Consider the following 15,465-nt stretch of genomic DNA (forward strand, 5'->3'; position numbering starts at 1 on the left):
CAATGTTGCCATGCTAAACCATGTTAAATACATGAAAAATTTCAAAATGATAAGAATTTAATAAAATTTGGTGAACATATTCTTTAGAGTTAAATTTGACAATACAAATTTTTTAAGATTTTTCTTCTGTACAGTTATCGAGTAATTGATCACTAAAGTTCAAGTGTATAAGCACAGCGTTTCCATATATATAGGTATACATTTCGGGCATAAGAAATCTGCTTTAATGCGTAATTACTCGATAACTAAGCAGAAGAAAATTTTGAAAAAAATGGTGTCTTCGCACTTGACGTTGAAGAACATTATCACCAAATTTGATCAATTTCTTATCCTTTTGACGAGTGTAGCCACCCTCCTTAAACGCGAATGTCAAAAAACCGTGAATTTTTGACTGAATTTTGAAATTCACAACGAAAGTTTTGGGTTTGCATGAAAGCATGCTAATCCTAATTGAAATCGTGCTCGGAGGACTTGATCTCCGAAAACATTATCGTTCAAGTCTCAACATTTTATCAATCCAATCAAAAATGATTGCGTTAATTGAGAAAAAAGAGGCAGACGTGCCTCCTCCCACGTGTTCGGTCATTAAAAATTGAGAAAACGATTGCAAAACAAGAAAGTTTACCTATAGCACGATTACGAGAAGCCTGGAGGGATCGTAAAGTGAGACAATCGGACTGAGACGTGTGTACAAGTGTCGACGATAAACCCGCAGAGGGCAGGTCATTCGTCGATGCCCCTGACGCCCCTGACGATCGTAGATATACGTGCGTGACTAATAAACAGAAAATATGATGGAACTTGCGATCACTGTGGGATGAAAGTTAAATAAATAAGTGCGACGAGAACGAGGAACGAGGAGCGAATGGGATTAAATTTTATGAGGAAAAATCTCCGAGCCGACGAGATGCTGAGCACCACAGTCCAGTGTGTACAGCTGTGTATAGCTATGTTACGTGTGTTGCTCTTATTTATTCATCGCACGTTCGATCGGCGAGTTTTACCTCGCTATTGACACCGTTTTCAACGAGGATCTTATCGGACTCGTTTCAGAGCCATGCTGGAACGACTTTAACACGTTTGTGCTCAGGAGACTCGGTGTCACGACGCTTCAAAGCCTTCCATGGATGATGAAATTAAAAAAATTTGTAATTCACACAATTTTCACTGGTTAATCGATGCTAATTGGGCGGGGCAGACTTTTTCGCGGAATTCGAAAGGACCCGGGGGCCACGAGACTGTCTTGGATCGAGTTACGAAAGCTTTGGCGTCGAATCGATTTTGCAGCAGAAAAAAACTTGAAACTTTTTGCTGCGATGCCGCCAAAACGGTGGGAAATGGGGCGGGAATCGAGGCTAAATTTTTGAGGTTAGAAGATTCTATAACAATGATTTTCACGTGGATTTTCTATCTTCGATAGTTCGAGGAGGAGAGCAGTTTGAAGGTACGCGAAAAACCCTCATCCTCGGAACTCAAACTTTTTTCAGCCAGTTTTTCAGCCTGCTCAATAAACTAGAAAACCGAAAGTAAGCGAATTCGTGAGGAACTATTTTCTCGGGAATTTTTTACTCTACGAAAATCGACAGCAGCTCGACACAACTCGAACGGTAATTTGATCGAGAACTCGGGCTCACACTGCGGTGAACGCCACACCTAGAATCGCTCTCGGATATATTTATGTTCCATCGATCATTGTCATTTTTCGTTCACTCGTTCCGTCTCCACAATTTGTGACCTTTCCTGCTCATCGCTTTCCGTCCCGTGCGTGCGTCGGTCAAGTCCAACGAACAAATACAACGGCATTAACACGTACTCGATAAATATTTCACGTCGAACTTTTCCGTTCTCGAAAACGCACAAAAGACTCTGGAACAGAAAAACTTTTCGTAAGAAATTATCGACGATCTCAAATTTTCAGTGCTGGAGTCTCAGAAAATTCAGCCTCTTATGGGACAAAGTGAACAATGATTAAAACATAAAAAATGCGAAAACTTTCACCATTGCACGAACGAATGAGTGCATCTTCTCAATACCACTGAACTATTTCGAAAATAAAGTTTTTAGGAAACATTCGTAAATTCATTAAGAGTCAAAAAGCTTTGGATCATTTTTCTGTCAAAAATGTCCGCTTGTGCGTCGAAAAAATCTCAGGCCGTTCACCCGGGCTTCGAATCAGCCCAGAAAGAATCGTTTCGCCAAGAGTAAATTTTCCAACACGCTAAAAAATGTGAACGGTAATACCGTAAAGCAAAATGGTCCATCACGAAGTTGGTTTCGTTTAAAGATTTTATGGGAATCCCCAAGTGCTGAAAATGTGGCTTCAAAATGCTCGACGTGGAGGGGGTTCCCAACGAATTCGCGAATCTCTCTGAGCGAAGACGAAAGTATTGATTTCTGTAGGGAAAAAAAACTTGGCATAAGAATTACTAAGCTCGTGCGAGTTGTTCAAATCTGAATACAAATGTGACAGAAGTGCATACAGAAAACAGCAGCGTACCCGTGTTAGCCATCGCATGAAAATTGTTTCTCAGAACAAGACACACCGAGTGGCATCTCGTTACAAAATTGCGCAACTGTGAGTCACGAATAAGCGAGATGCAGACCTCGTACAAAGTCATACGTCGTCTGATACTACTCGTCAAAGAGCATAGAATTTTTCAACGTGTTGAGCATGTTTTCGCTCTCTCGGCTCAGTATATTTATTCAGGTGCCCTATAACTCGTTCAACAACTTTACGATTCTGTAGTCTCTAAAATAACTATGATGATGACGAAGCAGGATGGAGTATTTCACCAAGAAACTTGTTCGTCGTTCAACAGGCTGGAAGATGACGTATATCATCGTTCGATAAATAATAATCGGTGCTCCGTTCACATGAATTTGTAATACAATGAAATTTGTCGTGAAAACTTGTGGATTTCTCTAATTTTATTTCAGTGATTCTGTGATTGATTATTCGTTTTCGTTATTACTGAATCGAGCCTCAAAAAAATAAGTAAATACAGTAAAAACCTCAAGTTTATTCACATCAAATTCGTCACAAGTTTTTCCCCTCGATATAACGCCTGACCCACATACGCATAAAATGGATGCCCTCGAAAAAATATGAGGCTGAAGTTCCGACGAGTCGCAATGAATGGGACGAGAACGAAGCTTTCATGATTTTTCATGTTTTATTACAAAATTGGGATTTTTATTTACACTTTTTCTCTTGGCTGTTTTAATCCCCGTGATATTTTTCTCTGGGTTACTTTTTTGCATTTCTTGTATAAGTAAATCTAAGTTTCATAACAAATATTAGTCTATTTTTGTTGTAAATTCCTTAAGTCTTTAGTACTTTTGAATCACGCTGTATTCGTGAGCGTAGAGCCGTCAAATAAATAATGCTGTAAGTACATTTCGGTCTTTTCCTCTATTTATTTCTCTTAGGACCTTCAAACAACGTGCATCAGGACGAACGAATGAATCGCAGTTCGTAAATGCAAAAATTTCAGATTCTGATGGCTTCAAGGATTTTTGAAATAACATCATTGGATTTCAGTGAATTTGTTTTACTCTGTAAAGAGTTTTTCCTGATATTCGAATTATGGAATTTAGTTGATTGCAATATCAAAGTTGACTTCGTACGACGTGAGAAATAAACGGACAAAAAAACTTCAAAAAAAATTATCAATGCGGTTATCTCATTTTTATCTGTGCGTGGGTTTTTTTCCCTTTTTTTTACCAAAAGATTCGAATGTTAGAACCTCGTAGTCAATCAAAATGTAACGAGCGTCACGTCACATTTGAATTAAAAAAAAAACAAAAACAAGATGAAAAATTCACGAAGCGACTGAGCCAAGCTCACGTTCCCTTTTTATCGTTTTTTCTCTGCTTTTCGTTTTCTTTAATTGTCACCTTGCGTCTAGAAAAATATCATCTATCTGTATTTGTCAATATGTAAACAATCGTCCGTACTTCATAGGTTTGCTGCCTTGCATTCTGCTCCTTTGTGATTTTTCTTCTCTCTCTCTCTCTCTCTCTCGATTGTCCATTTCGAAGGAATCTTCTCGACAACCGCATTTGGTTCTTCGTAATCGTTGTGAAGTCGACGTGGCGATGTTAACGAAGTTTTTAATCGTTCGTTTCCCCCTCCTTTTTTCTTACTTTTCCTGTTTTTGATCGTCGTTGATCCAGGAAAATAACAGATTTTTGGACTTATTCTTGTTTCTTCATTTCATTATTGTTCATGTAATCCGCAACGTCTTCCTCTGTAAAGAAACATTTTTAAATATGTTTATTTCTCTTAATCAATTTTTCCTCGATCCAAGCATTCGGAGAATTATTCTTCATTTACGTGAAATGAATGCATTATTTGTAGCTCTTCGATTGATTGTAGTTTCTTAATTCGTTTCAATTCTTCACAATTTTATATTCACAGTTCTCTCGCTTACATTCAACGCTATGACTAAAAAATTCATATTTTATTGTTCAAAATTACAGATCAGGAATGAAAAGTTTGAAAAATCTGTTTTGCTTCTAAGACAAAAGGAAATAAAAAGCTGTTCTGACCTTCGCCTTCGTCCTCGCTTTCTTCAGGGTTTTTTTGCTGTGGTCCCTTGTTATAATAATTGTCGTAATCAGCGCCATCGGCTCCAGCTCGTACTTGTCCATCTTCGAAGCTACAATAAAACGAGTCAGACGTTAGAAATTGGGGAGTAAATAAAACATTTTTAGTATTTTCAGGTACTCAATACTCCAGAAACTCTGAGAATTGAATTGTGAGTTTAAAAAGAGCGTTCGAATGCGATTTAAATTTATCTTACTCTTGCATTTTCCCTTCATTGCCAAGGTCGTCGCCAATTTCCTGTATGCCTTTCGCTCTGAACCATTCGGCGTCGTCGGGTCCATTGAGAATTTGTTCGCCCATGTGACGTCGGCCAGAAACTTGGGGAACAGCGTTGTTCGCTGGCTGAATTGGTCCGCGATTTTTGCCTCCCTCATTGGCATTATCTCTCACCGCTGCGTTTTTGTCGTCCCCGATTTTCTTAGTTTCTTCAGCCTTCGCATTGAGCTCCACATTCGAGTCGATTATATTGAGAATTGGCAAAACCCCGAACGGCAATTTAACTTTCGGCGCTGATTTCACAGGTACGACAGGATTCGCTGATTTGTTGGCAATCGTCGAAGCAGAATTTACTCCCGATTTCGTCGAAGTCTCGACCTTCGCAGCTGCCCCAAGCTTTTCCGGACTCGTCGCCACACTCTGCGCTATTTGCTGAAAAATAAAGGAAAAACAATTACCACCGCTTCTCTTCCTTCACACTTACACTTAACGAATAAATAACAAGGGATTCTGAGCAATATAACAAATAGTTTGGCCCTCCACGTCGGCAGGATGAATAGGAATTATTTGGATAAACAATCTGAGACAAAAAATGTATTATTTCAAATAATTTGAGGATTCTCTTTCGATTTTTAAATCTTCTACTGAATACATATTGGCAAACTTACTTCGACGACTCCTCTAATTCCACATCATCGTAAGCGTCAAGCAATATTCGAAGAGTAAATAAAGCATGTACTACGCAGGCTAACAATACCGAATATTAAGCACAATCGTCAACGATTTTGTCGGAAGACATTTTTTTAACGTTTCAAGATTCCCGGAGTAGCGAAGGGTCAAAAGTACGACGAATTTCCAAAAAATTATCGAAATTCCCACCAAAACTCTATTTTCCAAAAGTCAAATAAGAAAAATACGTCAAATAAAACGAAATTATTGCACAAATTGAAGTGCGAGAAGTTTTTTATTGTGGAAAAGGAAAATTTTGATTTTAAAAAATCAATAAAAAGTCAAGGCTCGATGCATTTTGGCATTGAGGGCTTGGAATATGAAAAAATAGTGATTGACGAAAATCGTTGCAGATTATGTAAAATATCCGGTACACAGATGCTACGAGAGACACGAAAGAAGAGAAAACCAAAAACAAAAAAGGTTCCAGAAGACATGCGACGAAGGAAAAAAATCACACGACATTACCAATCGGTAGAGCAAAAACTGTGAAGCCAAAATCTAAGAAGTCTCTACGACGCAGAGTCGAATGTACCGTCGTTGTTATCCAACGGGAAAATCACCGGCAGGAAGCGCTTAAAATAAAAACGAAAGCTGATTGCACACAGTGTCGCTAATTGCGATTAACGGTTGCGAATGAAAAAGGGTGCGAGTCAAAAAAAATGAACGCAAGCTCGTAAAAATAATAACAATTTGTTTCTTGATTTATTAAGGCTTTGAATAACACAGAAGAGATACAGGCACGTTCGAGTTAAGTTTTTTCTCACGTAAAACACACATTCCATCACTACTTTATTTCTTGACACTTAAACGTTTCAGGAAACGTTTGAACGTCGCGCATCAATCAAACTCAACAATATTGCACACACAACCCTCCCATTTTACATTCGCATTAAAAATACAGCCGAAACTCTTCTTCAACAATAATTCATTTTTCCTACCCATTCGCAGCATATAAAACTTGGAAAACCCGAGCGAAAGTCATCAGAAAATTACAAGATCCTTCGAACAATTTTAATTCTCAATTTAAGAGTGGCATCCATTTTACGAGTACGAAAAAATGTTCACGTATTCGATTTTTCAACAAAATTTCTTCTTCGTGACCAACAATCAATTTTTTCTTACGAAACAAGAAGATTTTTTAATAAATAACTGTTATTAAAGTTGAAAATTTGTAAATAATTGCTGCCACTATCGAAGCTCCTCCTCAGCGAGGTTATCTTTTCCAAAATTTGCGAGAGTGTTGTACTCAAGTCAGAGTATTAGGAGAAAGAAACATTTAGAAGAAATCAGCGAATCCAGTCATCCAGAGTTATTGTGCACGAATTTACAGCTAATATTATTACGTGTATACCGTAAATTCTGATTAAGAACACGTTAAGGACATAAATATTGAGTAAATTTACAACAAAATAACAATTACGATTGAAACTATGAAAAACTCGTGTACACTAATGAAATTTCTTTAAAAATTGATACACTCGCAAGGTTGATAGAAACACGTTATCAACTTGGCTTTCGTTAAAAAATTACGAGTACTTTCGGTGGTAAATTTACAGATTCAGAATTGTGGATAATTGAAATATTTGTTTACGAATTGCTTCACTTTGTGCCATTTCGTCGCGATCGCACGTTTATTTATCACATAAAATTCGTACGCACATTGCAACACGTTCACAGATAGCCACGTTTCCTTCAAAGGAACTTTTTATCGAAGCAGCCAAAAAATAATTTCTTAGTTTGTGTAGGTTCCAAGAAGCTAAGACAACAGTGTGCAGATATTTGTAAAGTTTGCAGAAAAGTTAACGGTTCCAAGTTTGCATTAAATGCGACAAAGATCAGCACGTTTTCTTGACGGGGCTGACGAGACTGTGGGGAGATTATTTGCAGGGTCTGAAGCACGCAAACCGCCTTCGAAACGTGAGAAATCTAAAGTTTTAATTGCACTGTCGTGCCAGCGAATTGCGAGGCTTGAGTTTGCGTTAACCCTCAGGTAAGCACTTGGTTTCAGAAACATGATAACAATGTAAAGTTTTGAAGAGCCAAGGCCTCTTTGAATTCAACTGAATGTAAAGTGATGGATGCTGAACTTGAAAAAGTGCGCGAATCACTTTCGAATCCTTCGTCGTACGATCGGAATTTTTTTTTCCTTTCAAAATCCAAGCCCTGATTATTGGGATTGACTTTCGTAGAATTTCAAATTCCAAGTGCACTTCGAGGCTTAAAATTAGAACACAGATCGAAGCATTTTCATGACAGAGCTACTTTGAAAAGTCCAAAAGTGAGACCGCATTGCAATCTGGTTTAGGATAATTCCATTATTTCAATGATTTTCGTCGAGATTTTTTATAACACTTCGAAAGGCTATGTCCTACGAAGGCTACACCGGCTTCTTTCGAATCTCTCCAAGACTACGATCCAATGGAGACATGCAAACTACGCAAGGAACTATGAACAATCGGCACGAGTCTCCGTGGTACGACGTGAACAAAAACTTTGAACGAAATTCGGACCTCCGGTATTTAACATCGAAGTTTGCATTATTGGAACAATATTTTTCTTGGAGGAACGAGATTCATTGTTGTGAATAAGCTCTTCGATGGATTCAACTCGGTTTTTTCTTAATTGAAGTTTCAGACTTTTCGGATTCTTTGATGGGATTCAATTTTTCTTTGAATTTTTATGCAAGGGAAAATCGGACTGCTACGAAACTTAAAAATGGTGATGTCGAAACGGAATTTTACTCTCTGTGCGATATTGAAATTTTTCAACTCGCCAAAATCGATTGCAAATGTAATCTGTTCATTTTGTAACAAATACGTGAAAATCATTTCAGGTCTTTGTTACAAAAAAACACTAACAAAAGACATTTGATTTCGTTCCAACGATGCGAACTCGAAAATCGTCGATCGCTGACCACGACTTTCGACGAGAGGTCTGAAAATGTTCTAATTTTGATTCAATATCCCAGCAACTTTGTCTTGAATATCTCCGATTTCGTCAAATCCGGATGGCTGAACTTTATCCCCGTTTCGACGTTCTTCCGGACGGATTTGGGAGTTTTCTACGCCTTCTGATTTATGTATTTTAGTTTCCCAAGCAGTCAGATCTTTGGAGGTGGATTTTTTATTGTAGTCAACACCCGGCGACGAAGATGGTAGTGGATTGTTGTTCGACTGAGCTGGAGCATCACCGACGTTTTCGACTCTCGTTTCTTTCTGATCTTTATCTTGAGCTTGTTGATCAGAGTCCTTATTATTGTTCTTAAAAGCATACGGCAATGGAATGACATTTTTCAAGGCATCTTCCTGAGCAGCTTGGATTTCTTCCGGACCAGCTGGTGCAACATTTCCGTTCGGTTTTACAATAAACTTGCCGTCGTCCGTCGACGACTTCTCCTTCATCGGCGAATCCTCGTTTTTGTTTTCCTCCCCAAAATCACTTATCGGCTGATGATTTCGAGGCGCCTGTATCGGATGTGCTACCGCGTGAACGTCGTTGCTCGGACGACTTACCTGTTGCTGGGACGATGGACGTGCACCCTGTTGCTCATCTATCGCAACTCCTTGGACACCTTCGTTCGCTGCGTTTGGCTGTGCCAACTGATGATCTGACCCCTGCGATATCATGATTGGTCCTGAAGATGATGATTTGCAGGAGTTCTGAAAATAGTAAAAGGACATTCAGAATTCAGTGTTCCTCATGCCAAATTTTCAATCGACGGTGTTTTTACTCGAATTCATTTATCTTCAATGAATAATGTGTTTGACAGAAATTATTCTGCCAAAAAAATCGTATGATTTCAAGCTTTTCGTGTGAACTTTCAATCGCCAGTGTTTTGGCTCGAATTAATTTATCTTTAATGAATAATTTGTTTGACAGAAATTATTCTGCGAAAAAAATCGTATGATTTCATGCTTTTCGTGTGAACTTTCAATCGACGTTCAGAATTCAGTGTTTCTCATGCCAAATTTTGAGTCGACAGTGTTTTGACTCGAATAAATTTATCTTTAATGAATAATGTGTTTGACAGAAATTATTCTGCCAAAAAAATCGTATGATTTTGAGCTTTTCGTGTGAACTTTCAATCGACGTTCAGAATTCAGTTTTTCTCATGCCAAATTTTGAGTCGACAGTGTTTTGGCTCGAATTAATTTATCTTCAATGAATAATTTGTTTGACAGAAATTATTCTGCGAAAAAAATCGTACGATTTCAAGCATTTCGTGTGAACTTTCAATCGTTGTTGGACGATGATTTTAGTGAGATGTACCTCTTTCAGTTCTCGATTGAGCTGCATCACTTCTTTGCGTAGATGCTCGATAGTGCTATTGTCATTAGCAGTGTTTTTGAGCAGAGCATTATATTTGTCCTCTAATCTACTTTTATCAGTATCAACTTCGAGATACTTCGTTTTCAAATGTTCCAACGATTTCTCCTTGTCCTCGCGAGCTTCTCGTAATTGAGATCTCAAATCTCTGAGGGTAACTTCGAGTCTCTTGCGATCCTCCAACGCTTGTTTCTGTTGTTTTTCACAGTCTTCTTTCAGGTCCTGATGTTCCGATTGCAAAATTTTGTGAGTCTGTTGAAGCGAATTGAATCTTCGTAATGCTTCGACACTGTCTTTGTCTCGGAGTGATTTTTCACGTGTTGCACGCTGTTGCAATTCTTGTTTAACTGCAGCATTCGAGCTCTTCTCTTCGGCCAGTGACTTTTCCAATCGGACTTTGTACTCGAAAACAACTGAAAAACGATGAAACACATCAAAATGTACAATCTCATCAAATCTTCATATTTAAAGTTACGAAAAACAGTTAAAACTTCTCGAAATTCTCGTTATTGGAATGAAACAAAAAATATTTATTCAAAAGCATTATTTACCATCTAATTCAAATGCTAAATATTTCCAAGTGAATAACGAAATTAAAAGAAAGCAATCAGGATCGTTGCAACCAAAATTCGCTCACCTTGAAGCTGCTCGGCAAAAGTCTCTTGTTGATGGATGCACTGTGCATGCATCTCACGCAACCTGGACATCTCCGACGTAGCAGCTCGGTAAAGAAATACGAGGAGGACGACGACGACTCCGCAAGCTCCGTAAACGGCTAAGCGGCCTCCTCGGCCCCTGCCGAGTCGCGAGCCACTCATATCTGCAAAAAGATCGTTAATATTCATTACTTCATTCGATAATAAAGCAATGTGCGAATTCGATTGTCACTTGTGGAATAAAACCGTCATTTTATTTTTTTATTTTTTTTATAAATAAATCAATAATTCTCTTTGTTTGCAATTTTATGTACTAACTTCAAATTCACTTCCACGTTTACTCATTCGAATTGAAGATAAAAAATTCTTTTAATTGCACACTCGGTTGTACGTTGAAATAAACGACGAATGATGCGATTTACAATGAATTTTAATCCTGAGAAAAATAAAGCGCTGAGTCATCTGCACAATCGATTATTTGCGAGTGTAAAAATCAGTGAAATCACACATTTTTAGTGCAATTCAAAAATGCTGCAAATTAAAATTTGCAAATTTTAATTTCCACCTTTTTTTTTGTATACAAGGAAATAATTTTCTCTACCTTCTTTTATGAACTTTAATTTATCTCTTTGTTTAAATACATAAAAAAAAAACTAAATGACGAGCCATCAAAAAAAACAATTTGCAACTTTCAATTTTCATCATTTTTCTATTTACATTGAAATTAAAGAATTCCGACAACTTTGCTGGAAAGTATAGAGGAAGTACAGACTTATACACAATATCTTACAAAATTTCCAAAAATTCAAGGGGTTAGACGATTTTTTGAAAAACTCATATTTTCGTAAAATTCAAAATGTCATAAAATTTAAACCGCTCAACCGATATTCCCCAAATTCAATACCAACCTTCCTATTATGATAGTCTATTTATAAAAAAAAAATTATTAATAAATCTCTAAATTTTCGAAAGTAGAGCGTCGACACCATTTTTATGAAAATTTCAAAACGTCGTCAGATTCGTATTTTTTTTCAAACTCTGATAAAATTATCAGAGAATGTAAAGCTTTTATAGATTAACATCTGTGCAAAACGGTAGCCCTGTATCTCAAACCGTTTCTGAGTTATAAGCGTTTGAATTTTTCAGTGTCATAACACACACACACACACACGCACGCACGCACACATCCGGACATTTTTTCTAGAAATGATTTTTCGATGTTTTAAAACATGTTGAGCACATTGACATTGAAAACTGGAAAAAAAAAAATTTCATCGTCACAAAGCTTCCTCTATGAGGAAGCAAAATCCCATAAAATTGGTACTCAAACGTTGGTTGTTTTCTCCAATTTCTATTTTAGTTTATTTTCATTAAAAACGAATTTGCCTGTAAAATTAACGCAGTATATTTTCCCGAAAATTGTATTTTTCTCAAAATTCAGTAGATTGAAAAAACAGCTGAGAAACGATGGAAATTTATTCAATCAATTATTATCAATGCATCGAAGAAGTAAAGCGTGCACACTGTTGAGACAAGCAGAGCAGGACAATGGACCGATTGGGAGAAGTGATACGAGATCGTTTGAAAAAATCTGGGGCGAGATGAGACTGTTTCACATAAAGGCCATTGTTTCGTGTGCTTATTCGAGCCTCGCCAACGAAAGTGCAGCGTCTGCTGAATTAAAAGCTTACAAATTTTGCACCAGAATTTAAAAAAAAAAAAAAAAAAAAAAATTCGTTAGGTTGGATCGCGTGAATTTAGTCGAAGGAAAAATTGAATTATGAGTGACTGAAAGTTTGTCGTCTCCGAGTGCTGCTCGTGTGAGGAAAAATCCGAGAACTTACACGAAAAGCAAAAAACAACGAAGCAGAAACGTTTGGTGTGAAAATAAAATCGAAACGAAATTTAATTGCGAAAACACTGTGCCCAGCGAATTCTCCTCATTCTGCAACAGTATTTCTTATTTCCAAAGAACTTCGTTGTATTTACGTTCACAGAAGTGTACACACGATCGTCCGTCCAAAGGTCATAGACGTCGAAGGATGAAAGACGAATGGAATGTTATTCGAGCGCAGCCCAACGCTTCGTTTTTCCGAGCTTCAACCAGGAGGTTTTTAATAAGGTTGAAGTCATCGTGATTTTAAATATGAATGATAAAATCTGTACAGCGAAACGTCCGACGATAATAAATTTTAATAATCAATTCTTTAGCATCGATTACACGGGGGCGAGTGAAAAATTTTTTGAAACGGTGCTGTAACTCCTGCTGTGTTGAAAAATAACGATTTTGAAAATTCGATTCTCTAGCTGCAATAAAAACGATTTTTTATTTACGTATTTGAAGACACATATACGAAAAATCTTCAATTTTTTTCACGTCCCTACTTCAGTTCGGCTGTCACAGCTTCGTCAAGAAATAAACAGCAAAATCTCGGTAATTTCGATATTTTTTCAATTGCTGAAGCCAAAGAACACTAAACTGCACACGGAAGCGAATTTTTGAGCAGCTCGAAATAAATGCGTGTGAAAATCTCGAAATTCAATTTCGCATTCATTTTGTAGAGCATCAAAATTCCTACAAAAAAGGTTCAGACGACTTTTTTCTACGTTGAGTTGCCTGGCAGGGATCTCGAAAAGTCCAACACTCGCCCTGACGTGAGAATTTTCGAGCACAATAACAATGGTAATAACGATAATAATATTAATAAAAATTAAATAATCTTCTGATTTGGGGTTACAACTCATTTGCCCGATTTTTGTATCTGGACGTATGAATATGTTGATAGACGAGAGTATTTTCGACCAGTGTCTGGTGATCGCGTGTAAAGTGGGGGAAAATAGTGTTGGGAGTTCACTGACATCCGACATCGAGCGGGCAACACTCCGTAATGCTTTTCTGTAGCGCGAGGATCGCGTGTATAAGACTCGAGCGCTGCATATACCCGTCATCGCTATGAAAAAATTTAAAAAAAATAAAAACGAGGGAGGACATTTTCATTGGATCGGCGATTCGTAAGTGCATTGGATTTTTCAGCCCGCAAAGGATTTACTTTATTGAATGAACGAAGAAGATCAGGGTACAAGATGTACACGTGGATTGTAACACGCGGCTGCGTTGGTCATGACGGAAGAATGGTGAAGGAATTTCGAAATCCAAACACGATGGAATAACGACTTTTTGTTGGTTTAGACCGAGTCAGTTTGCCAACGGATTCAATAGATTGCGACTTCAGTAAATTTGAAAGTCGAAATTAACGACTAATAAAATCACGTACGAATTATCGAAATAGAGAACAATCCAGAAATCAGTTTTCTCGTAATATTTAAATTTTAACTCTACTAATTATAATTTTAACTCTCTAATTATAACTATTTAATATTTATATATTTGCTCAATTGCCGTCTATTGTTCCGTCGATGTCGTGACTGAGCGGAGGGAAAACTTGTCATGGAACAACGAAAACGTTTAAATATTATAAGTCTGCAATCCGAAATACGATTATTAACGCAGAAAATCGTATGCCAAATCCGGTCGAACTGGGGGAAGGGGTAAACGAACTACGAAGTCAATTAAAACTTGGATGCACTGAAAAAGTGTTTGTTTGTATATTCTGTTTCACGAACTTTAATTGGAACGAATTTGGGACAATAGTGTTCTATAAAACAGCTGTCGCTGACCCAAGTTTCAACGTTAGTTCACTCAGCAATTATTTAACGAATTACGAAGCATACTTCAACAGAGTACGACCATGATAGTAACACAATAGTTGCGGCATGTATGACAACTTTGGTATAGTCTTTACCGTTCTTCAATTCAATAATCGTGGGAATGAGACATTAAATATTGCTCCAGGGTATAAATCGATCGAAAAGTTGCTGTAAAACGTCTCTCGTTTAATTTTTAATCGCGGCAGGCTAGTTATTAACGGTGGAAAATGTCAAAAAACGCTAAAAAAAGATTGTCCGAAACGTTCTCACGAGTTCGTACCAAGAAATGTTGAACGTAGGGCGAATTGATGAAAAATATCACAAAGTGAAGCATTTTGATAACTCTGCATGGTATTTTAGTTGAAAAGTCAATGTTATTAGACATATTTCGTACCTTGGGAATACAGCTGGGTCTCTGTTTCTATCTCAACTCTTCTTCATTGTCAAAGCAAGCTCCTCACGACGCACTGAAGTCTCTAACGCGATACGGGTTTACGGAGGAAAAAATAAACAAGAAATAAAAAAAAGGAATCCCGTTTATATCGCCGCACTGGCTCCTTCAAACGGCGTACACACTATTCGAAGTTCGCCATGAAAATACCGTCACGGACAGAGAAAGTAGAGACGACGAGACGCCGATCGAGCCTCGCCGTGCTTCTACATCGACGTAGCACTAATCACAGAACAGAAATAAGCACCACTATTTTTTCTGTCGAATTACTACGTTGTTTATATAAAAATTAAGCCACTTTTGGGCTCGGGTAAAACTTGTTTATCGCTTTTTATTCGCACGTCTAACTGCGAATTTTCATTCTCGAAACTAAACACGCACTGTACTGACTGTACACTTATTTTACGTCAACACACTGTTATTCACATTTGGGCAATGGAGTTTAATGTTGAACTACTACTTTCGGTTCAAACATCAGAGTTTTTACGGGGAACACTGTACGGAGTTGAAAAAGTGTATCTTCGGTTAAGTAATTACTAATTTATTAATATCAATATATCAATAATAAACCCAAATACCGCTTGCCTTGTCAAGCATAGAACCATAGAACAGGTTAAAAAGTTGAGCCGCGAAAAGCGCCGCTGGTCGGAGAAACTGAGAAAATTGCGTAGACAATGGTTCAGCTACCTCCGTGAACTTTGTCAATTGATTTTGGCTAACTTTTCGAGTTCCAGTTTCCCTTGATCATTTACTATCATATTTTTATT

At 37.6% G+C, this 15,465-nt stretch overlaps 1 protein-coding gene and 1 long non-coding RNA gene across 2 annotated transcripts; one reads left to right on the forward strand and one right to left on the reverse strand.

Moving 5' to 3' along the window:
- The first annotated feature begins 396 nt into the window (after nt 1-396).
- On the forward strand, nt 397-3,395 carry LOC122410097 (uncharacterized). The gene is made up of 2 exons (XR_006260850.1): nt 397-927; nt 1,054-3,395. It is a non-coding gene; the product is annotated as an uncharacterized lncRNA (long non-coding RNA).
- Nucleotides 3,155-15,338, reverse strand: LOC122410057 (Golgi integral membrane protein 4). The gene is made up of 7 exons (XM_043418064.1): nt 14,642-15,338; nt 10,521-10,703; nt 9,827-10,296; nt 9,070-9,216; nt 4,806-5,257; nt 4,552-4,661; nt 3,155-4,250 (listed from the first exon to the last, which is right to left on the reverse strand). Exons 2-7 carry the CDS (start codon nt 10,699-10,701, stop codon nt 4,198-4,200), a joined length of 1,413 nt encoding a protein of 470 aa, XP_043273999.1. The 5' UTR covers nt 10,702-10,703; nt 14,642-15,338; the 3' UTR covers nt 3,155-4,197.
- Nucleotides 15,339-15,465: the final 127 nt, after the last annotated feature.

Source organism: Venturia canescens, chromosome 1 (genome assembly GCF_019457755.1).
Source record: "Venturia canescens isolate UGA chromosome 1, ASM1945775v1, whole genome shotgun sequence".
NCBI classification, from domain to species: domain Eukaryota; kingdom Metazoa; phylum Arthropoda; class Insecta; order Hymenoptera; family Ichneumonidae; genus Venturia; species Venturia canescens.